This window comes from Mesocricetus auratus, unplaced genomic scaffold, assembly GCF_017639785.1.
Source record: "Mesocricetus auratus isolate SY011 unplaced genomic scaffold, BCM_Maur_2.0 Super-Scaffold_100676, whole genome shotgun sequence".
In the NCBI taxonomy this organism is placed as follows: Eukaryota; Metazoa; Chordata; class Mammalia; order Rodentia; family Cricetidae; genus Mesocricetus; species Mesocricetus auratus.
Window position 1 is genome coordinate 4,012,098 of NW_024429266.1, and position 24,694 is coordinate 4,036,791.

The 24,694-nt window shown below is 48.3% G+C and overlaps 1 protein-coding gene across 4 annotated transcripts in view; it reads left to right on the forward strand.

The window, feature by feature from the left end:
• Rps6kc1 (ribosomal protein S6 kinase C1) overlaps positions 1-24,694 on the forward strand; it is a 120,160-nt gene that overhangs the window by 24,208 nt on the left and 71,258 nt on the right. For 3 of the 4 annotated variants that reach the window (XM_005082885.4, XM_013122638.3, XM_013122639.3), the window contains 3 exons: positions 538-653; positions 4,134-4,227; positions 11,358-11,717. In XM_005082885.4, coding sequence (XP_005082942.1) covers positions 538-653; positions 4,134-4,227; positions 11,358-11,717 — 570 coding nt within the window. Of the gene's footprint in view, positions 1-537; positions 654-4,133; positions 4,228-11,357; positions 11,718-12,142; positions 12,262-24,694 lie in introns of those variants that run through there. The other variant, XM_013122640.3, reaches the window with a different exon arrangement.

Here is a 24,694-nt window from a genome sequence, read left to right on the forward strand (position 1 = left end):
TGCGCGAGCCGCTTTGCATCCCCTTGCGGAGGGGAGCACGCCCGAGCTGGGCGCCTCTTTTCTCACGAGCGGGCCACCAGCAGCACATACAGAATTCAGCATGAAAGCTTTCTGCCTCAAGCTGAGGTTTTTGACCCCACTGCTAATACAGGTGTCCCATAATTCCCTCTTTTCAGCCTTCTCTTTAAATCAAAAAGAGTAGAAAAGGGAAAATTATGTGAGTAATTATGGTATTAAATTACTAGAGGAAGCTGAAGTCTTTAAAATTCCCTTTTCAGCTTTCGTTTGAGATGGCCATCTTCTACACTGAGTGTCTTACGCGGGCAGGACCTGGGTTTGGATACAGCCCATTTTTCAGTTGCAGTGGCGCTAACTTCATCAACAACATTGTGAGGCCTTGATGTGACTTGGACGTTTGCGTGATAAGCACCGCAGATGGGCAGCGTGGCCTGTGGTGGCTTCACTCCCTAGCCTAAACCGTCACACAAAACCAAACTGTCATTCTGTTCCTAAGTGCTGGCTGTCTTTGAATTGCAGGGCGATTTGACAAAACCGTTATTGAAGAGAGACGCCAGTGTGCTGAAGACCTGCTCCAGTTCTCTGCCAACATCCCTGCCCTGTACAACAGCAAGCAGCTCGAAGACTTCTTCAAGGTTCGTGGTCTTTTCCCTCGGTGTGTAGACACTCAGGTAGAAAGTCCCATCGCTTTGGGGTTTTCTTATTTACTAGGAAGTAGAAATTACAACCGAGCTTCTGGGCTTCTGTTGTCTGTGGCAGAGCTTCTGCTTTTGGGGTAGAAATTGGAAGTTTTTGATTTATAGGATTTTGGTTTCTCGAGACAGGGTTTCTTTATGTAGCCCTTGCTGTCCTAGAAATAGCTTTGTAGACCAGTCTGGCCTTGAACTCACAGAGATCCACTTGCTTCTGCCTCCTGAGTGCTGGGAATAAAGGCGTGTGCCACCATCACCTGGCTTGGGTGTCTCTGTTCTTGAGAGCTTGTTTGGAGGTTCTAGCAGGGGGGCACAGCTACTCGTTTGTATACCCTTGGTCCAAGATGGTCCTCCCTATTCAGGGAAGGTGGTGCTCTTCCACCAAGCACGCAGCTTCAGGAGGGGATGCACATGGAGCGGTGAGGGAGGAAGGGGACATCCTCCTAGCCAGTCAGATCAGCCGAATCAACGCTGGCGATCAATGGGGTAACAGATGTCGCGGCCGGATGGCCCTCAGACCTGGGGTCTCTGTTCTTAAGCACTTCCCCCATGTCTTTAATTAGCTTTCTAGAAAGAACTGAGTGACTGTGCCATGCTTGTTTTCTAGAAAGAACTGAGTGACTGCCATGTTTGTTTGCTCCTTTCTTGAGCAGAAAGCACACATCTGTGTAACTTCCATTTCTAGGATATATGATCACCAAGACTCATGTGTTCAGGGATATTGAATTTCCCTGATGCTGGTGGATCTAGGTGAAGATTAATTTTTTTGACCTTACTTAGTTGACTGAAGAAGGGTGATCTTTTGAAGGACGTTGCAGAGTTACCACCTATAGTCGTCCATGGTGACAACGTTGTCCCTGACGGTCTCTTGCTTCCTTTGTCTTAGTTTGGGACACCAGGCTCAGACCATATATAATCTGCTGCTTATGTAAACCCAGTGTGGAGCTCTAGGGGAAAGGTCTAGTGTCGCTGAGATTGTCTTCTCATGCGTCCCTGCTGTCTGCAGAGTGGAGTCGGGGAGGGTTCCACCCTGTTGAGACGGGAAGGGCTGATGCAAGCCAGTGGTCCACGGGGCTCAGAGTCTGGTCTGGGTGCTGATGAAAGCCAGGCAGGCTCTAAGCAGCAGGGAGGACAGCATCTGCTCATTCTGTGTGTTTGATGAGGGATTCCTGATGTAGCTGCTGCCGACTTTGTTTCAGACAGCAACAGGATGTGATGTTGACAGTTTGTGAAGACTGGACAGTTTCAGAAAAGCCAAGCTGACCTTTATCCATTTCAAGCAGAGTCAGACTTGGTGGCCACCTCTCTGATCGACACCGTTCTCGTCAAATGTAGGCGTTCACAGCAATGGCATTTCCCCTGAGCATCCAGACTCTTTGTATACTCTTACTTACATTTTTATTCAGTTGGTGTGCTTTCTGACTTATTTGTAATTTTCTGTTGACCCACTGGTTATTTAGAACTGTGGTAAAGTCTACGCATTTCTTGATTTTTCTAGTTTCTTCTATTGCTGCTTTTCTGTTTTCCCATCGCCTTCACCTTTGTTGTCACCTTGTCCTCCTTGTCGTCCTCTGGGTCTGTGTCACATTTCTCCTCTCTCCTCTCCATTCTCATGTCCTCCGTCTCCTCTGTCTGAGGTCTCACTTTGAACCTCAGGTGTCTCCATCCTCAGGGCCTCCCGTGGGCCTGTTTACAGGCGTGCAAGTGCAGCCCCCCCAATAATATTTTTCTTGTGATCAGAGCACATATTGTATGATTTTAATCCCTTACAGTGACTTATCCCCTAGTGTATGTTAGATCCCAGGGAACATTCCCCGTGCGCTTGAGGGGGCCGTTTCTTTTGTCAGGTGGACGTTTTGTGAAGAGTTCACTTCCGGGAGTCTTGTCAGGCGTCAGGAGAGAGGGTCTGCTTTCTCTTGACATTTGACATATCGACTGTAGTGTTGGCCCAGAATGCTGTTGACAGGGGACAGAAAGGCCGTGTTAGAGCACAGAGGAGTTGGTGTTTCCGTGAAGTCATTGCTTAAGGGTTCTCCATCTGCTTGTCTGTGCCTGGGGTTTTCATCCGTAAAGTCCCGTCACTCCTCCCCGCTGTACCTTTATGGCGACTGCCATCTATCTGAGTGGACAAAGAAGCGAAAGCTTCCAGACCTGAATTTGCAGACTTAGATGCATGACTCAAGTAGTGATCACATGGAGATTCGGTCTTAGTTAACTTTGAAACAGGGTTCCACACCATAGCCCCATAACTCCCAGTGATCAGCCCGCCGTAGCCTCTCAAGTGCTAGGTTTGTAGGTATGAGCACCACGCCTTGCCCAATTATTTATTTATTTGTTTGTTTGCTCATTCACTTGTTTGTTTGCTTATTTATTGTTTATAGATTTATTTTTGCTGTGTCTGTTCTCAGCAGTTAGGAGCTCTCGCTGTTCTTGCAGAGGACCTGGGTTGGTTCTTAGCACCCACATTAGGTGTGCACAACTGCCCGTAATTCCATTTCCAGGGGATCTCACACCCTCTGCTTCTGTAGTTATGGCACACCTGTGACACACATATTTAAACAGAAAATAAAATAAAATAAAAGCATCTCTTTACTAAAGATACCTGACATTTCTTTATGGTGTGCACAGTTGGCTTTCTCTATAAATGTCTTCTCAGATCACCTGAATTGCTGTTGATATGATATCATTTGTAATTTGGTAAAATCCAATGGCTGTCTGATGGTCCATACTAGTGAAAGCATCAGGTCCTAAGGATACTGAGAGGTGACTGGCTGCTGGTTTTTGCTTTTGTTTTTGTCTTTTGTAGTGGTTCATTTTCTTAAAATATCTGTGGCAACTCGGGTGGTGGTGGTGCCCGCCATTAATCCCAGCACTCGGGAGCCAGAGGCAGGTGGATCTGTGAGTTTGAGACCAGCCTGGTCTACAGATCGAGTTCCAGGACAGCCTCCAAAGCCACTGAAAAACCCTGCCTCGAAACTCCCCCCCCCCAAAAAAAAATATCTGTGTCAGCTTTTGAACAATGTGGTTCACATTACAGCTGGGTATGAAGGTCCCAGCACTCAAGAGGCAGAGGCAGGCCACTGGATTCTAGGACAGCCTGGTCCACAGAGTGAGTTTTAGGCCAGCAAAGGCTAGACAGTGAGACCTTGCCTAAGAAAAAAGTTACATTAAGCCTGGTAGTATCATTTTAAAAATGTGAATTAAAAAGTTAACACATTGTCTTTAGAGCAGCTAAGGTTTGTAATGATCCTGTGGAAGTCATTTAACCCTGGTGGTCTTGTTTTACCCACCGAGTGTGGCGGTGCCACATCTGGTGTCCTGTAAAGGACTAATCCATGCGGTAGGGACCACAGCCTGTGAACCTTGCTCATCGCTGGTCTGTGCGCTCTCACTGACAGGAGACACGGTTGCTCTGCCTTTCAGGGTGGGATAGTTAATGATGGCTCCGCGTTAATTGGCCCTGCTGACGAGTACCCAGATTCCCTGCCTGATACGCTTCCCGAGTGTGGTGCAGAAGGTAAGACACTTCGTTTCTCCTGTGTTCCAGAGGTTTCAGTCGCAGGGGATGGAGTCACATGGGGTTGTGACAGCAGCTGTCTACAGGAGGTGGGAGGGTCTTCCTCACCTGGCACCCTTCCCTTTGGCTGTGCACGTCAGCACCGGGCTGGTTTGGTGAGGTTTGCTCTTTCTCCCTGCTGAATGAAATAATGACTCGCCAGGTGGTTCGCGGTAGTTTCTCATGATGACATAACGAGGAAGTCAGACCTCAGTAAGACACGGTGCACAGACAGTAGGTCAGTGTTGTGGGCTCACCCCTACACAGACAGTGTCCTTGCCGTGTGAGTGCCTGCCAGAGCCCACCCAGCCACACCTGGGTCTTAGCCCATTTCAAGGCCAACTTTAAGCAAAGCCTGTCACCTAGAGAGAATAAGCCCAGGGCAGTACTGGTGAGGTTACTGTGTTTCCTAACGGCACACATCTCAACCAAAGCAATGGTTTACTTTTAGCCGCTTTAATTCTCTTTGTTTTCACTAAGCTGCACTCGAACTTACACATAGGTTTGAATACATACCTTTCAGCTTTTGGATCTCCTAACTACTGTTCTTTTGTTGGTTTGTTTTCAGACAAAATGTAACGTTTTTTTCTTTAAACGTTTTTTCCTTTAGATTTTCTCTTTTATTTTATGTGTATGAGTGTTTTAAGTATGTATGTATCTGTGTACCCAAGTGTGAGTGTTCTGCTGTCAGAGGTCAGAAGAGGGCGCCGGGCCTGGAACTGGAGTTCTGGACACTTGTGAGCTGGGGCCTGAACCCATAAGAAGATGTCCTCTTAACCACTGAGCCGTCCCTCCAGGCGTGTTAACTGTTCATGAGCATCTTTTTCCATTGGAAACTTGTGTGTTTGAACTACAGAGCCGGTGGTGGGCATGGGAGCACAGCATCTGGGTGCACTTCTGTCCTCTGCTGGTCTGCTTGAGGGATGGCTGCAGGTGGCCTTGCTGTTAAACTGTTACATTTTGGATAGTGTTGTTTACTTAAGACTTTGGAGGATTAACTGGGAAGTGCACAGTTATTTCAGCTGGATTAAAGAAACCTCTTTTTTTTTTTTTTTTTTTTTTTTTTTTGGTTTTACGAGACAGGGTTTCTCTGTATTGTTTTGGAGGCTGTCGGTCCAGCCCAGCCTTGAACTCACAGAGATCCGCCTGCCTCTGCCTCCTGAGTGCTGCGATTAAAGGCGTGCGCCACCACCGCCCGGCAAGAAACCTCTTTTATAAGGCTGGCTAAAGATTCTGTCTAGAGTGTGAATATACCAGTTCAGATCTGGAAACCCCACACACAGTGAGGTGTGACAGTGAGGTGTGACAGTGTGACAGTGACAGTGTGACAGTGCGTGTGACAGTGAGGTGTGACAGTGAGGTGTGACAGTGTGACAGTGCGTGTGACAGTCCCACCACTCCTACAGTGAGGTGGGAGGTGGAGTCAGGAGACTCTCCAGAAGCGTGTAGGCTAGCCTGGGGTGTGCTGTGGTGACCGGGCTAGCCTGGGGTGTGCTGTGGTGAACCAGGACTGCTATTGCAAACAAACTGGCACTGAGGACTGACCACAGTGTGCTGTGTTATCTGTGTCCATGCTCACACACAAATATGCATGACACATACATGAAAATACACAGAGGATAAAAAAAGACTTGTTTTTAATTTTTTCTTTGTGCTATTTTTATTTAGTAAATTGAATGTTTGTGCTTCAAGGCAGTCACTTTAAATAACAATGTCCTTCAGTTAGTTAGTTAACTAACAACATAAGTCTGTTTTAAGATTAACCTAAAGTCTGTATCGTTTGAAGTATCATGCCAAAATAGGAAGTACAATTAAAAGCAGTTTACATTTGAAGCAGAATTTTTATTCTACAAATGTCCACAAGGTGGCACCATGAGAACTCAAATCTTAGGGCTGGGCTTCTCCGCCATCCTGTGTCCTGGTGGAGAGTGTCCCTGTCAGCTTGAGAGTGTTATGCTGTTTGTTCCTAAGTGCTGTCTCCTCACCATTGCTCACCTTCCCTGACTGGTTAAGTCTGCCTCAGTGGGAAATCTTAAAATAAATCGGGGATTTTTCTGAAGATTCACTTGGGAGATGGAGGCAGGAGAATCAGGGATTGCACCAGGCTCGCCTCTGTAGTGAGTTTAAGATTACCTTCCTCAGAACACCAAACCAACCCAAACTCAACAAGTAAACAGTAAAGGTAGACACGTGTGTGGGCGTGTCGTCGTGTGAATGTTAGTAAAGGTAGACACGTGTGTGGGCGTGTCGTGTGAATGTTAGTAAAGGTAGACACGTGTGTGGGCGTGTCGTGTGAATGTTAGTAAAGGTAGACACGTGTGTGGGCGTGTCGTGTGAATGTTAGTAAAGGTAGACACGTGTGTGGGCGTGTCGTCGTGTGAGTGTTAGTAAAGGTAGACACGTGCGTGGGCGTGTCGTGTGAATGTTAGTAAAGGTAGACACGTGCGTGGGCGTGTCGTTGTGTGAATGTTGCTTGTGGAGCAGAGGGCCCTCCAGGGCTGTTGAGGGTAGCACTGGGTATCCCGAACTTTGTGGCAGGGTGGGCCACATAAAACGTTCATGATTTGTTTTGGTCACCTGGGTTTTGGGTTAGAAGGAACATTAGATGTTATCCAAATGCCTTCCTTTTCAACTAGACGTGGGAGTTGGTGGAGTTTGGGCGTGTATTTGGTGTATTTGGTGTAGGAAGCTCAGGGTTCGAATGGACAGCAATTGCTGAGCTCAGTTCCCAGAATCTGTGCTGGGCGGCTGCAACCTCTTTTAACTCCAGCTCTAGGGGATTCCATGGCCTACTGTGGCCTCAGAGGGACCTGCGTGTTCGTAGCAGGTACACTTGTACACATGCATGTGTAGGGTGACACAGTTGGACCCCGGAGCCACAGAAGGATGGCCAGTGGAACAACAGGCCCCTGAGCGCAAAGGGAGCTGGGCCAGAGCTCAGTCAGCCACGTTTCCCCGGGCTGTGCGTGGGAGCGGCGCCGGCTTTTTGAAGCCCCTTCTGTTCCCAGCAGATGCACCGCAGAGTCTCTGGGACTCCAGTTTCTCAGAGTTGACGCATGGGCTTCTCATTAGCCTTGGGACTGTGCAAGGCTAGTTCTTCTTGGTTCCTAGCTGTCGAGTACCAGATCTGTGACTACCGCACGGCTCTGGGTTTAGGGATTTCCCATAGGCACACTTAGAAGGACCTCTTTCCTTTCTCTCTTTAGAAATGTATTCTTCAACACTTCCATTTATGCATACAGTATCCCTTCACCCTCTCACACTTGCCCGCTCTTTCTGGATCCCGTCTTCTCCCCAGCGAATTTCCCTCCTGCTTTTCCCCACTGAGTTTAGTCAGGGTTTAGTCAGGTTACCGATGAGTGTGGGTGTGCAGCCGTTAACGGAAGCATATGTTTCTTTCCACGGCTACGCTACTGAAGAAAAGGGGCTGTTCTCCCAGCAGCCATTAACTGCTGTCCCCTCCCAGCTAGGGATGGGGCCTCATGAGCCCCTCCCCTAAGAAGGGCTTGTTTCTCACGGAGTCGGATGCGTTCTATCAGGTCCTCACGCCCTTCGCCTCCTGGTAATCTTGGCTCTGGGCTGGGTGCTTTTTTTTTTTTTTTTGCACATGGCAGAAGTGATTGCTGCTGGGACAAGTAGAGACTCCCTTTGGTGGACTGTGGCAATGTTTGAACCGCAGAGTAGAGTAGAGGCGATGAGCTAATAGTAACGAGGCCACGTGCTTTATATATAGTCACCCATGAGAGGCCACCTGTTGTCAAAGGAGGCCGATCTCTTTGTGCAGAAGGTCTTCAAATGCGGGGTTCTGATGGCTCATAGTATAAAGCTCCCGTGTGCAGCAGCTCAACCTTTCCCCCAGGCCCGTCTTTCAGAGATGGCGTCCTAGGCAGATTCCGCTCTACTGCCTGACTCTGCACAGTTCAAAGCCCAGAGGTGAGGGCAGGCAGGTGGACTGGGATGCTAAACACACCCCTCGTGTCTGTAGCTGCTTTTTTAACAAGTCACCTGGGGCCCTCTAATAGCGCGGAGACTGGAGTCTCTGTGATCCACACCTGGGGGCAGGAGACTTTCATGGAACCTTTGACTTCCCCTTGCATCACTTCCAAAAGAGGGTAGGGTTTGAGTGACGGTGCTGCGGAAGGGTGCGCATGTCCTAAGGGTCCCCGCGAGGATGGGCTGGCTGTAGGTCGGCTGGGCTTTGGCAAGCAGTCTGTATATTGTATCAAGTGCCCGAGCTGCCCTTCCCCGCCCCTGCCCTTCCTCCACAGCGAGACCCACGGCCTGTAACATGCTTGTAGCTCCCTGTGACCACTCATTCACTCCCTTTCTGGCTGTAGTCTTCACCTCATGTGATGCTCAGATGCAGTTTCTATAAAAGGACCATAGCGAGTGGCAGATGTACTTAAGTAAATAAAGACTTTTGCATACACAATCGTGTTTTTTACACACCATATTTATATACATCTATATGTGTGCACATATACACATGCATTTTCCTTTCTATCTATACAGCTACACGTGTGCATATATACATGTGTGTATTTACCGATCATGTCTCTTTGTACATCTCTATGTGTGCACTTATATACGTAATTAGGATTGCGTTTGCTGATAAAATAAAGTTGTAAAAGCAGGAGGAAGTGAAACTATGCTCTTAGATTTTTGTGGTCAAAAGCCAAGAAACTGAGTTTACATAATCACCTGCTTGCCTTCTTGTCCTGTTGGGAAAGGGAAGTCAGGCGCAGCGTGGGACAGCCACAGAGGAGGGCGTGGCAGAGGGGGCGTGGAGGTCCCAGCGAGGAGGCTGTGTGGCAGAGGGGGCCCTGCTCAAGCTGAGAGGCACTGGAGAACACAGAGACATTCCCATCCCTTCCCGTTTAATTATCTGGATGTGTAGAATTTTCCCCCAGCCCAATTGTTTGTTAATTTCAAACCAGTAGTCAGATAATGGCAGCACCTAAGGAAATAAGTTTGCATCGACACTCTAAAGTATTTTAAAAGTACTCACAAAGTTAATATAGTTTTTTAGAATAGGGGGCGAATAACTTGGATGTTGCAGGAATATTTGACTAGAAAATGCTATCTACCAGATGTTGTCTGCCTCACCAGAATGTCAAGAACTGACCCGATATTCCCCATGTCCAGCAATACCTATTTGAAACTGTGGGTTTAATGAAATCAGTTCCTCTCTTGGGAACAGGGTAGTCCTTCATAGGGACCCTAAGAATTTGAAAGAAAACAAACAAAAAAGGAACAAATGAAAACACTGCTATATTGATGAGGTGTCAGAGTCATGTGTAAAGCTGATTTGAACATGGAGCTTAGCTACTGGTCACCTGTTCTTACTTTACTTTCTTTGCTGGGAAATAAGCAATCTGAGGCTACCACAGGTTGACAGACTTGCCTCCAGCTGTTTTCCTACAGCCTGTGAATGAAGAATGTTCTTTTATGTTTTTAAATGGCTGAAAAACCACAAAGAATATTAGTTTTTGATACGACATTACATGCAATTAAAGTCTAGTGTCCACAGATAAAGTCTTATTGAAGTCCAGCCATGCTCACCTGTCCAGGCCGGTCAGCAAGGAGTCAGGCTGCCGCAGCAGATCACGGAGCTGCGGGGCCTGAAGTGTTTACTGTCTGGCTCTTTGTAGACAAGGAATTTGCTGGTCCCTTAGGATGTGTAGTCTGATTCACCTGCAATTTTTGTTCTTAGCGTTGTGTCCTGTGGAAATAACTTATTTTTGGAAATGTCTTTTTCTGAAAACTTGACATTTCATAGTCAGTGGTAGTGCTGGTCCTGATATGTAGTTCAGCGGTAGAATGCTTGTGGTAGGTTTGATGCACAGAATCATCAAAAAAAACCAAACCAAGGCAAACCCTGCCAAATCAAAGCCAGCAAACCGAAGTGCAGATCTCCAGCTGTGCCCGAAGTGCTTCAGGCAATGTGATCCTGAGTCTTGACTCCTGGAATCAGCAGCTCCATGAAGGTTGAGACCTGTGTGTGTTCCTGAGGGCTCCAAGGGTCCACAAGGCCAAAGCCCGTTTGAAAATGCAGTCACCTCTGCACTGAATGCCACACACAAAAGCAAGAGGAATCGAACTGTTGGAGAAGGTGACCCTGAACTAAGATCACATTACTAGGGGTAAGCACATTATTATGGCATAGAAATGTGATTTTTATACCATAATAATGAAATGGGAGACTGATATTTGGAAGATCTGTGGCACCCAGGGAACCAACATGCTAGAAATAATGCATTTGTTAGGCTATAAACAGCACAGATAAAAGATTATTCAAGACAGACCAATGGGTTTAAATGCAGTCAACCCCACAAATTTCACTGTTGAGAGTCTATGTATCCACATGGCAGCCTGCTTCAAAAGCACTGCGGAGTTTCGGTGTCACAGGAAGATAGGAGCCAGACAAGCTGGCTAGCAGGCGCGGGTGTGTGCTGCCAAGCCTGGCAACCTGAGCTCGGGCCCCAGAACCAACATGGTAGAAGGAGAGAACTAACTTCTCAGAGTGCTCTCTGACCCTCTCCCCCTGGCAATAACACAGGGGACACAGGAAACACGGTTGTCTTACAACACTTTCCCTTTTATCCACGTCTTCCAACCACAACCGTGTGATGACAGAGGTCAAGGGTCAGAAAGTCCTCATGTTCTGTTTAGTCAGACACCGAGACTTGAGAAATATCAGACTGCCACTCTCTCGATAAATATTCTTTCTTTTGACAAATGTAGTTATTTTTCATAAAGTACATTAATGTGTAATAATCTTAGGGCTTTACTTTGAGAGATTTATTTTTATCTTATGCACATGAGTATTATCCTGCATGTATGTCTGTGTACCAAGTGTGTACCTGGAGCCCTCAGAGGCCAGAAGAAGGTGTTGAATCCCTTGGAACCCAAGTTATGGAGGGTTACACGTTGCAGTGATGACCCAGGCTGAGACAGTCGGCTCGAACCCGCCAGCCGCCAGTAGGCCACACTGCCCCGGCTGCGCTGGTTACGGGAGGATGGGCAGTGTGTGCGGCCTGTGCCCGTGGCTACTGCTAGTCTCATGCCGGCTGCTGTGTTCCTCCTTCCAGGCTTCTCCAGCGACAGCGACCTCACGTCCCTCACAGTTGACGCGGACTCCGGGGCAGAGGTAGACGATGGAATGGCTTCCTGGCAGGGTTCCCCCGGTAGAACTGTGGGTCTGAGTCTGTCTGCGGATTCTTCAGCCGCAGGGCCTGGTGCTTCTGACAGCAAAGCCAGTCGAGCCGAAGACCGGGAGAGCCGGAGCCTCTTCCCCAGCAGCTTGAAGCCGAGGCTGGGCAGGAGAGACTACCTGGAGAGAGCGGGGCAGCTCATCAAGCTGGCCGTGAAGAAGGAGGAGGAGGACGACTATGAAGCCGCCTCTGACTTCTACAGGAAGGGCGTCGACCTGCTCCTCGAAGGCGTGCAAGGTACGGTCTGCCCACAGTGCGTCCTGACATGGCCGTGAGGTGTGAGGGATGAGAACCGTCTGTACTGTGCCCGGCACTGTGTCTCCTGTGTTCAGGGCTGGAAATGAGAAACCACACCAGCCGCGTGGTCCCCGTGCTCGGCGCTGAGCATCATCCCCACGTGTGCTGTGCAAATGGGGTGGCAGTCTTCCCCCTCACTTGACCGTAGTAGTCACAGAGCTGCTGACTTCGCTCTCAGTGACTGTCACCTTCACCTGCTTAGTGCAAGTGATAGCCATGTGTGGAGCTGAGCACAGTTCGGTGTCTCTAAGCAGGACTTACCGATTTTTTTTTTAAGCACCAGACTTTATTTTTGTACTTTTCTTTTTCATCACAGACAGAATAAAGTGCCCTGTAGTTGGTGAAGTGACTTCTTGGACAGGACGTAACAGTCAAAGGCCTCTGTGACTTTCTTCCGTGTCTAGAAAGTCATTGCTGCTGCTGTCCTGCGCTGACCTGTGGATGCTGCTTCTTGTCCGTTAACACTTCCTTCAGTATTTTCTCAGTACGCATGGTATCCTGTTATTCTAGAACCTTCTCTGCCCTCTTCCTGGAGTGTGTGTGTTTCCACACTGCTTCTTGTCAAGCACTTTGACTGGGTTTCTCCTTAGAAAACACCGTTTTAGACTGTATTTTATGCATGTGAGTGCTTGCCTGTGTGTGTGTGTGTATGTGTGTGTGTGTGCGTGTGTGTGTGCGAGCACACATGCGAGCCTGATGCCTGGGAGGTCAAAAGGAGGCGTCGAGCCCCTGGGGCCGGGGTGACAGACAGCTGTGAGCTGCTGTGTGGGTGCCGGGAGCTGACCAGGCTCTCTGCAAGGGCAGAGAGCGCCTCTAACCACTGAGCCACCTCTCCAGCCCCGATCCTCCTTTTTAGCCTTGGTTTCTACCTTGTTGGTTACCTAGTGCCCCAAGTGCCCTCACTGCTGGACTTTTTCTGTTTGTTTTGTTTTTTCTCTCCAAATGACCCCTATGACCGTGTATAGTTATGAAGATGGCTTTTTAATCTTACTTTTAGTTTTGGGGGAGGGCAGGCATGCTCGTGTGAGCATATTGTGCCCACAGAAGCAACAGATCCATCCCTCTGGAGCTGACGTAATGGTTGTTTGTGAGCCGCCTGGTAACCAGCATCCTCTAGGAGAGCAGAGCCCTGATCACTGCTGAGTCGTCTCCGCAGCCCCCATCTTGAGGGTCTCTGTTGGGCCATGGAAGTGTGTTGTGTGTTTGCCAGCTGCTGCATTCTGGCCGCGTCTCCTCTTTTACAAAAAGGGGCCATGGGATGCTCATTTCTCATCCATTTGCTTCCTAGTTTGTAGGGTTTTGTTGCTCTTCTTAGTTCTCTCAGCTCTGCTCTTTTGTAGGGCTTTGCCTCAAGTCAGTTCTTTTGCTACCGTGCCGGTGTCCTCTCAGGAGTGTGGGGACGGGTGTGTGCCATCGCCATCCTAGACTGGGTGCAGGTTGCAAAGTGTCGTCGATCTGTTCCTGAAGCTGGGGTCCCAGAGCGGTGAGGTTGTCCTCACGCTGACGTTTATTGCGACACTGAGTTTCCACAGCTGACTCTATCTTCGAAACTTCAGTGTTTAAAAATGTGTTCTAGCTGGGAGTTCCAACATTTCAAGTTGAGAAACTAGCTATGAAGTAACTTGTTTTTATCTTTTGATTGGTGGATGGTTTTGAACCCATTTTGTTTTCAGGCTTTTCATAGTCATTAGGGTTTGTGTGTGGAGTGCTCCGTCTCTTCATTTCCGTTCTTTTCCCTAACTTTCGTCACCAACCGGCTTGGCAGTGGCTTCGATTGAGTTGCATGGTCCTCCTTTTTTTCCAAACATAACCGGCTTGCTAAAATGTCATGGGTGTTTAATTAGCATAGGTGACATCTTTCTGTCTGAAAGTTATTGGGGACACTTCATAATGTTGCCACTTGATGGCACCAGAAAAATAAAAATCGTTGCTTCACAATGAGAAGTGTAAGTGCACATCAGCAAGCGACAAAGACACATTCAGCTGGTTGTTTACTCTGCTGATTATGGTGGGGTCATGCATCGAACTTGCTACCAAGCCCACTGATGTCTGTCCGGAGTCCAGCTCGCCGCTTAAGCTCTTTCACCTCTCTGTGCAATGCCTGTCTCAAACCCCAGAGTCCCGTCTCATTGTTAATGTGCCATCCGGAAGGAGAGCAGTTGGCCTGTAGTGTTTTATTGTCTACCCACCTCAAAATGGCTTTATAGACAAACTATGGGACCCCCCAGTCACCAAATTATAGCTTTTTTCACTCAGCTTCCAGCTATGGGGTCTGATTCTTTATAAGGCATGCGTTTCAGTCCGTGCAGCTTTGCGTGTGACACGTGTAAAATGTGGCGTCAGAGCAGGGAGCACAGCCTGAGGACTCTGCGGCAGCGTAGCGCTCACCACCCCACGGTCCTGTGGGCATTGTCCTCCCGTCTCTAGCTTGTACTTGGCTTGACATTCATGCTCAGAAAAGGCCCATCCTTGGGGAAACTTTATTCTGCTGTGACAGAACTGTCACTGAAACGTCCTGGTAGTCAGTGACACCTACAAATGAGCTGCAGCTCAGCTCTTTCTAGGCAGTTGTTGTCATGACTGGTGTGGGTCTGCGGGCTTTGTGGTGATTGGTTCTGGGCCAGTCACCCAGGGGGAGGTTGTCCATAGGGAAGCCTGCAAGCCCTGCCTGTGGTTTTCACGGCTGGGAGCCTGTCAGGTTGCCGTCGAGCTGGTGCAAGTGCGCTGCTTTTCTTACTCAGCAGAGACTAATGTAAGCTGCTGCCCATCAGTTGCAAGCGCATCCCGCTGGGGGTGGGGTTTGCCTTCTGTGACCCCGACTTTACTGGAGATGGTTCTCAAAAGGAAGAAAGTACTGTTTTCTAGACTCTGGAAGTCAAGGTTGTAGGAGTGAACTTGGATGTTTGTAGAGAATGCGTATTCCCTTCCACACCATCGTTCCATGTCCCCTGTGTCCTCAGAGTGGGCCTGTGTGGAGAGTTAGGATAAACAGCCAGGTAAACAGTGGTGAAAGGCACTAATTCACAGTGACACCAGCCTTTCCCACCCCAGTCAGACGGTGAGTGCACCATGCTCTGCCGTCCCGTCTTCCTGGGCTCTGCTTCTTCTTCCTAGAGGAAACCATGAGCTCATATGTACTTCTGGGGGACTGCTGAGTCACCAGGTGGGCTCTGAGTTAAGCCATGTGTCCAGGCTGGATTCAGGACACGCCTGGCCCTTGCTGATGGGGTTGCCCTCTGCCATCCATGCTTAGGCGCTGTAGGAATCAGTTGCAGTCGTTGGTTCTTCTCTTGCATGAGATTTGCTTCCCCGGGGCTGGGGAAGATTGTCCAGGGGTTAAGAGCACTGGCTGCTCTTCCAGAGAGAGGTCGTGAGTTCAGTTCCCAGCAACCACATGGTGGCTCACGATCATCTGCAATGAGATCTGGTGCCCTCTTCTGGCCTGCAGGCAGAACACTGTATATTTAATAAATAAATAAACAACAAAACAAACAGACAAACAAAAAGAGTTGCTCACACATTTGGAACACCGGTGGCTCATCCTGTCTGCTTTGAAGTGAACAGACAGACAGGATAGGCCGGAAAGTATGGGTCTGATGGAGGGAGGCAAGGCACTCTGTTATTATTGGATCTCAGAAGTGGAGAATGCTGCCTCAACCCCGCGTTACTTGTCTCTCCCCACTTAATGCTGTTAGCATCGTGTTATGGATGCGTTTCTAGCTCACTTTCCTGTCGCTCGCTCACTTCTGTACAAACACTCCCGAGCATAAGGACAGCGTGTGACAAGCTGGTGTGTGGAAGGGGTCTCTTGTTCCTTGCTGTGAATGCTAGGGTGACCAGGGATTCTCTTGCCTCCCCGGGGGTGGGGGCTGTTTCCCTACAGCTGTGCTGGGGTTGCAAATACGCACTTTATGTGGGTTCTAGGGCTCTGAACTCTGATCTTCACACTTACACTGCATACGTTTTATTCACTTAACCATCTCTCCAGCTCCTGTTCTTATTTTTTCATACAGCATCTTTGTTGGCCCAGAAGTCACCAGGCTCTCTGCCTTGTGAGTGCTGGGATCACAGGTGTGCACCACAGGGCGTGGCTCGGAAAGGATGTTTGTCTTGAGATGATGTGGTGTCTTCTGATTCAGTGGTTCCTCTCCTTTTGTTTATGGACCTCTCTGAGAGTCCCCCTTCTCTTTTGCTGTAGTTTTGACTCTGGGGCACCTTGTAAACCCCAGAAGCTTAGGTATTTTGATAGGAATTGCTTAGGTTCCATAAGTGGTTCCGACGCTGTCCTTTCTTGACAGTAAGTCGTTCATCTTCACTCTGGACTGCGAGGTCTCCCACAGCCCTATTTCCTGTGCTTTCTGCAGGGTTTCACTGTTTACAGAGAGGAGGCCTTTACTTCTGGGTGGAGTTCCTTTCTGGGAACTCCTCACTTTGGGGTGCTCTTCTTATGAATGGAATTTCATTTTTTTTGGTGGATTCATTGTTGGTGAGTATAGGTTCAGTTGTGTCTATATGTTGATCTGTCCAACACCTTACTGAATTGGCTTGTTGGGTCTGGCTGTTTTGCCGTGGACTGTTTGGCAGAATTGCATGCACACACGTGTGAGTATGGTGCTCTGTTTGTGAGCAGAGCAGGCCCCCCTTGAGCAGGTGTGTCTCTCTTGCTCTTGCCTGTGCCTGGGAGTTTTCAGAAAGCAGGTGGCTCATCCTGGCTGTGGGGGTGGTGCTGCCCGTCTTCCCATGGGTGAGGTTCGTCTGTGCAGATGCTGCGGAGCCCCTCCTGGGCCTCATTCCTTTTCGTCTTGCATTGGGCCCGACAGTTGTCATTTCCCAGTCAGTTGCTCTGCTAACCCTAACCTTGCCCTCGTTCCCTTTTGTTGGCTGCTCTGAATGAAAGTCTACTTGTCAGAGATTTGTGCTGTTATCTGAGTCATACTGTGGTTTTTGTTATCTCTTTTTATTTTGCTCATCATTTAATATGGTTGGGAAAGAGATCTTTTCAGTGAATAGCATTATTAAACAAGTTTAGGTATTTTCCAATGTGAATTTCTGTAGTTTTTAAAATTCTAAAATAGATTGTACTTTTCCCTATAATTCAGTAAATTGCTTTCATTGAGAATGTCTCAGATTGTTTTCTTTTCTTTTCTTTTTGTTCTTTTGAGACAGGGTTTCTCTGTAGCTTTGGAGGTTGTCCTGGAAACAGGCTGACCTCTAACTCACAGAGATCCGCCTGTCTCTGCCTCCCGAGTGTTGGGATTAAAGGCGTGCGCCACCAACACCCAGCGAGTTTCTCAGGTCTTAACTGTTTTGAAGCTGCCTAGAAGAACTTTAAAGCCCTACTGCCATTGAGACTGAAAGTGTAAAGATTTGAAGCAGTCTAAACACCCCCAGCTTCCCTCCGTTTCCCGTCTCCACTGGCATGCCAGTTTCTCTCCGAGAGGCAGGTTCAGAGGTGAGGAGTGAGCCAGTGAGCCAGCAGAAGGCGGTGGGCTGGGCAGATGCTGTGTGTGCTCGTAGGATGCCCATCCCCCGCCGCCCGTGCTCACACAGGAAGACTCAGACTGTGTTAGACTGGACTTTCTCAGGTATGGGTGGGGTCTCATTCTGGACTGAAGGGCAGGGTCAAGAATTCAGTGCTTCTCATGTGAACTGGGCCCTCAGCCCTCAGCATCATGGTGTTTCCTCATATCCGGCCAGCAGTGACGCTTTCACACAGCTTCTGCCTCAAGGGCCTTTTCTGTTATCTCAGCGATGGCGTCGATGCTTAATATAAAGTGTTTGTCAGGAAAGCATCGGACAGGATCAGTGACAGCGTAGACACTTAATATAAACTGCTTTGTCAGTGTCACCAGAACCCATGTAAAGCCTGATTTGGTAGCACCTGTCTGTAATCTGGTGTTCCTATGGTGAGGTGAGTGTCACACACAGTAGTAGCCCTGGAAGCTCAGGGACCCACTGGCCTGCTGTTGGCAGTGATGATCAACAAGAGGTCTGTCTTCAGCAGGGGCGGTGTCGGCCCCTCACCTCTATACCTGGGTTGTGGGATGTGTGTCCCATTATCCCCACAGGAATGCCTGCTGAGCTTGAGAGCATGTGTGTATCCATTCCCCCAGTTTCTACTGCTGGCCAACATGGGTAACCGGGAACATATATCCTCTTTCCTGGAGCAAAATGCCTCACGTCAGCAAAGGGTCATGGGTTCTGAGAAACAGGAACCAAAATAGGCAAGACTCACAAGTCGTTTGATTCTGGACCTGGGCTTACCTAGGCTGTGGTCCAGGAAGAGGCTGTACAAGGCTCCTGCAGGATTTCAGAGCTGAAGAGGTACAGTTAAACAACCAAGAAGACCAAAACTGAGCCACAGTTAGGGCTTACTGGCTGGGAATGCAGGTCCTGTGTGTCTTTTCTGGAGAGGAGGTTGCTGCAGCGATGGCAGACTCTACCCCGGGGTTCTCAGCACTCTGAGCAGTGCACACTTGTGTGAAGTCACCACCCAGGGGCCACTGTCATGGACCGTTGTGTAGAGCTGAGCACCAGGGTCTGCTGCAAAGAGGCGTCCTGACTAATTCAACTGTGGGCATTGCTGGGTTGCTGAGACAGTGAAGAAGGCGTACATCCAACCGTACAAACAAGACCTCGGAGAGTTAAACATCTGAAATAGGCTCCAGAGTTAAAACATGAAGAAGTAGCGTGTTTGTGAATTATTATTGATGCCCAGTTTGACTGTGGTGGATGATGACCAGTTGTGACATTTAAATCTTGGTGAGACCTTGTCTTGTGGCTGGTGAGTAGTCTGCCCCCGAGAATGTCTGTGTGTGCTTGTAAGGACGATTTATTCTGATACTACAGTAGGGTAGTCTGCAGGGGCCATGCTGTGCAGGTTGGCTGAAATAGTGCTCAGTTCTTGACATCATTTTTTGATAGTCTCTCTCTTTTCTTCCCTCCCTCCCTCCCTCCCTCCCTCCCTCCCTCCCTCCCTCCCTCCCTCCCTCCCTCCCTCCCTCCCTCCTTTCCTTCCTTCTTTTTCAAGACAGTGTTTCACTATGCAGCCTTGGCTGTCCTGAAACTCAGTCTGTAGACCAGGCTGGCCTCTCCTCCTGAGTGCTGGGATTAAAGGAGTACACCTAGCCATTTTCTATCGCTTATTGAGATGTCCCTGATATTGCTGAATTGTCTGTCTTTCTGTTTTGGTAACTTTTTCTTTCTCCCTTTTGGGGAGGGTAATCATCCCATTTCTGACTACTTTGTACTTCATATTATAAATGTCTGTTTTTGTTTCTTGTACTGCTTTTTTATGAAATACATTTTGTTGGATGTTTGTATAGCTAATCTTCCTATGATTATTTTTTATATGGCATAGTCTTTTCTGTCCTTTACCAGTTTGTTTTTTGGAATCAGAGTATCTTGCTCATAGACAAGGGACAGTCAGATCTGTTTTTAACCCAGCTGTGGAATTACCTCTGTTTCATACATTTAATGTGGCCGGAGTTACATCAGTTATCCTGGTGTGGGTGTGGGTGTGGGTGTCAGTTTTCTCCTTTTGTAGTAAGTAGATTTTTCCCAGAATACATTTCATCTCTCTTTAAAGCTCTACCACCTTGAGTTCCTGCTGAAGTTTCTCTGCAGACCGCAGAAATAAACATTTTTGTTTGAAGTATCTACTTCATGATAAGATTATCCTAACTGCAGTAATACATAGCTCCCACACTGCTCCCTCCATGCCTGCCTCCTGGTTTGCTTCTTACATCATCTTCATCTTTCGATAAATGAGCCTTGTAATGTGGTTTTACAGTTACCGCACTTGTAATCCTAGCACTCAGGACGGTGAGGCAGGAGAATTGCTTCAAGTTCAAGGTCAGCCTAGACTACATAGCAAGAATCTGCTTCAAATGAACAAACAAACCAAAATAACAACAACAACAGCAACAGCAGCCAACAACCGGATGGAGGAGGGGGTAGGGTTTTCTGTTTCCTTACTGATTACTCTTGGTGACTGTCTGTCCGTCCGTCCGTCCGTCCTTTTCATTTTGCCAGCTCAGTCTGTTCTTTAGTTCATGCTGTAGCTCCTTCAGCACATTCCCTCACAGTTCCTGAGTCCTGTTTGCACATTTGCTTCCCTTCTCTGCCTGTTAAGATGGACACATGGGTCCACTCAGGGTGCCCCTGTGCGGACCCCATGTTTCATGGTTCCTTTCGTGTCACCTGCTTCTATGCACAGAGCCTGACTCACTGGGTTCCATGGCAACTCGCTCTCAGGGCAGCTGCTGCTGCTGTCTTTTGTTGTGTTATTTGTCACTCTCTGTTCATAGTTGTGTCTCAGCTGTGTGTGTGTGTGTGTGTGTGTGTGTGTGTGTGTGTGTGTCAGTACCTGTGTCCATAGGCAAGGCTGTCTGCAAGTCTTCCAAGGCCCTTGCTTTCTGCTTGTGAAGGGTCACCCATTCGTGAGGACGAGTAGATCCTGGGTTCTCTGTGGCCCTGGGGCCAGTGTGCAACCTTTAAGACCCCAAGGATATTTGGGTGTTTATGGAGCATACCGTGGTTGACTTGTTCCTTGATGTTGATGTCAGAGTCCTTACCTCCTTGAAGTTTCAGTGGAGATACAAGGTAGATGAGTCCTCACAGCTACGATCGCTTCACATTAGGTTTGGGAGTAGAGAGAAGTAACTCCTTATTAAAATACCACAGACCATTGCTTCCTTTGCTTTTCTTACTGTAGACACACACACACACACACACACATACACACACACACACCCTACCTACCTCAGTTCTTGTGAGAGAAGGAGATGACACTTGGAGAAGGCAACCGGGAGCTGAGTCTTGAAGACTGTGGCCAGCAGCCACCAGGCAAAAGTGAGCTTGAAAGTACCAGATGAGTTTAAATGCCCCACCTGGGGTGTCACTGGACCCCGTCATTTGACAGTGGGAGTCTAGCTGTTGAAATGTGTCGTCATGTGTGTTGTTACATTTATGCTGTAGCTGTTGAAGTGCGTCTCATGTGTGTGTTGTTACATTTATGCTGTAGCCTGTTAAGTCAGAGACTTCTAGCCTCAGCATGCGGGTAGTCTTGCTCCCTGACTGTACCTTGGTTGTGTGCTTCCTGCAGCCCTGGAACGGGCTCTGTTTTATTTATTCAGACTCTACCAGTAAGTCCGTCTAACAGGCTTGGCAGCTGGGCAACTGTCATTTGCTTGGCTGTGGCATTTCTCATCTTTGTGGAAACAGCATGTTGACAGGTTCCTGTGGCCCAGCATGGTCGCTCGTGTTCAGGAGAAGCAGTGTCACAGTAATAGTCCATTGAAGAATATAGGAGCCAGCCATCAAAGGTTCACATCACATAGTTAATCTTCTCTACGTCTAGCAGACGGAACCTTGTCTGGGTGTGTCCCTGACCTTGTCTGGGTGTGTTCCTGACCCCCAAGCCGGCGGGATGCTTATTGTGCTCATGCTTTTGCTCCCCCTTTGTGTTTTTAGTTCTTTTTGAAATGTATACATATTTATTTATTTTGTATTTTTGTGTGGCTATAACACAACACACATATACACGCACACACACAGGCACACACTCTTTTATATTTGTGTGCTATGGTGTAAACATGGAGATCAGAACTTCTTCTGTGTTGTGTGTTCCAGGGATTGAAGTCAGGTCATCAGGTTTGGCAGCAAGTATCGTTACCTGCCGGACCCTCTCACTGGCCTTCCCTGTACTTGTTTTTTAGACATGGTCTTACATAGCTTAGGCGGACCTGGAACTTGCAATGTAGCCCAGGCTGGCCCAGGACTCACAGTGTAGCCCAGGCTAGCGGTGAACTCCCTGTCTTCCTGTCTTTCCTCCCAGGGCTGAGATTACAGGGGTGAACTGCCGCACCCAGCTGTTTTTATTGTTGTTTTGTTTCTATGGGGAGAAGGCACTGGGGAAAATTGAATAAAATCATGCCTCTTATGTAATTTTAGATTTAGTTGCCTAGGGAAACAGAGCTTGAGAGGTCACATCATGGGGCCATCAGGACTCATTATAATGACAGCAGCGAGGAGTGTGGTGTGGTCCCTGTGGGTCAGCTCAGCAGTCAGCTGGCACGGGCAGCGTGGGTTTGGGAAGGACGGGATTCTTTGCATGTCAGCTCTGTGCACACTGGGTGGGGTCGAGGGGCCACTCTGTCACTTGGAAGCAGAGCCGCTAAAGTGTTGACTGTAGGGTGGCTTTGCTGACTGTTTCCTATGGGCTACAGCGGTGGGGTCCCCCAGGGTGGCAGCCAGGGGAAGAAGGTCAAGACGTTTACCAGCATATGCTCCTTGGATTTTTCACCATTTTCATGTCAGCCTCTATGCGGAGAGTTTCACATGTTAATGACAAAAACGTTTGGTGGAAATTATAGCTTGGGGGAAAAAGCAGTGCTTTCGTGCCTCAGAAGAAACTAGGTAAAGCGCTTATGTGTGCAAAGTAGCCGCGGAGTTTTAGATTCCGATTGTGTGAGCAGTAAACAGAGCATCTGAAATCACCACTTGCCCATCGCAACAAACACATCATCATCTGCTTAAAAAAGAGTTATAATTACAGTTGACGAAGCATGGACACCATAAAAAATGCATTAGTGTGGCTTGACACATTAATTACCTGTTTTTGCAGATGTTTTTATGTATTGTTGTGTGAACAGTTTACAAAATAATTATAGGAAAGTCATATGGAAAATAAACTAAGTGGGTGGCTTCCCATCTAAATATTTTCATTCATGTGAATCTGTGTGAGGCGCAGCTGCTGTGCAGCACGAGCCAGGACAGAGGGTTCCCCAGGGCTGGGCAGACGACCTCTGCCGCCACCTCTGCCTCCAGCTCAGCACGGTTTTATATCTTCAGCAACAGCGTTTCTAAACGTTCACCTCAGAGGACTGGGTTAATCCCGTGATTACTAAAGAAATCCTTGATTCAAATCGGAAGAAAGGTAAATATCCAGGAATAATGTAAGTTGAATGAAATAAAGAAATAAACCCCAAACCCCAAGTGGAAGACTCCTGTCGTTTTAGCACTGACCAGCTATCAGGCTCTTTGAGAAAGTCTAAAACATGAGTCTGTGGTTCCAGCATTTAGAGCTGTGATCTGTAACTCGAAGCTTGATATGTATTCATGATTAAGCATTCTGTGTGTTGTAAGTTTCCCAGTTCAGTCTCCCCGTTCTTGGTGAAAGTGTGAGCCTGCTTTTTCTCAGCAACTAGCTTGCTGCAGTGAGTGACCTCAGAAGTGAGCGTCGTTCACGAATTGCTGGGTCGCGGGGCGTGCCTTCTGTGCTTTTACAGACCATTAAGAAAGGTGTCTTTACCACTGTGGCTGTCAAGGAGGAGAAACGGTTGGTAGACTTCATCCTACTTACTCATGCTTTATAATTACTTAGAGTACCCGTGATTCTTGTTGATACTGTTTTGACAGTTTCAAACAAAATAATGTCAAAATGCCATTTCTGTTTTCAGTGTACTTTTGCTGCTTAGGGACTGTGTTTTCCAGGTTCCCCTGGGTCTGTCTTAGCTACTTAGGCCATGCCAGCCTCCAGCTGCACGCCTTATGCACTCGGTGTTTTTTAGGAGGAAGGCATGCAGGTACAGGGAGGGGTAACCGAGCTGTCATGTCTCCTCCCCCAACCTGGAGAGAGTCACAATTAGCAGTTGTAAATGTGTGCCCTTCCAAGTCTGAAGTCTCGTGTCGTCCTGCCTGGACACAAGCCATCCTTTGTCTAGCTCTTGTGTGTCACGCAGCTGCCTGAGCATCAGTCACTTAGGGCTGGATCGCCAGATCCACTGCTATGGTATTGCAGTACATTTATGTAGAGTGAGTTCTCTTGGAGACCACCGTGTGCGCTGGATGCCTTGAACACTCTAGTGGGTCAGATGGAGACCACTGTGTGCGCTGGATGCCTTGAACACTCTAGTGGGTCAGATGGAGACCACTGTGTGCGCTGGATGCCTTGAACACTCCTGTGGAGAGGGTGGAGACCACTGTGTTGTTTGCCAGACCCTGCAACCCTGGTGCAGCTGTTCATTTCCGTATTCAGTTAGCAGAGTAACAGTAACGTTCTGTGACAGCACCGAGCTAACAGTGTTGTTGGAACTGAGCTAGCATAGTGTCCACTCAATCCTGAGGGAGTGGGAGGGAAGAGTTTTTTCCCTCTAACTCCGTCTGTAATAAAGACCCCTCCGTGTCCTGCAGTTAGTTGGCTTGAGCGGTCTGGCCCGGGGCACTGCTCAGCCCCAGCTGCTGCGGAGGGAGAGGAGCCCTCATGCTGGAGTGGCTCTCCTGAGCATCTGTGCGGGGTTCTGAGGGCACCCGTCACTGTGGTTCTTAAGGAGGGCCGAGTTAGAGCTGGCGGGGTGGCTGAGCGCAGCTAGGCATTTCCAACAAGCCCAATGGCTTGAATCCAATGCATGTGACCCACGTGCTGGAAGCAGAGACTTGACTTATGCAAATTGACCTCTGACCTCCACCTGCATACCATGGCACACAATAAAGTAAGTGTAATTAATCTCTTTTGAAAGATGGATGTGTTGATGGATCCTGTGAAGCTTCTAGGATAGCAAATAATAATCACTTGTCCATTTTACTTGATTTCAAAGGAAAAATAATGAAGTTAGTATATCAAGAAAACAGTTGCCAGGCGACAGTGACACATGCCCAGCACTCGGGAGGCAGAGGCAGGCGGATCTCTGAGTCTGAGGCCAGCCTGGTCTACAGAGCGAGCTCCAGGACGGCCAAGTACATGCAGAGAAACCCTGTCTTGAAAAAAACCCAACCACCCAACCACCCAACCAACCAATCAAACAAACAAACAAAAAAAACAAAAAGGAAGGAAGGAAGGAAGGAAGGGAGACAGTTGTGTCTGGAGAGATGACTCAGATACTAAGAGCGTTCGCTGCTCTTCCAGAGGACCAGCT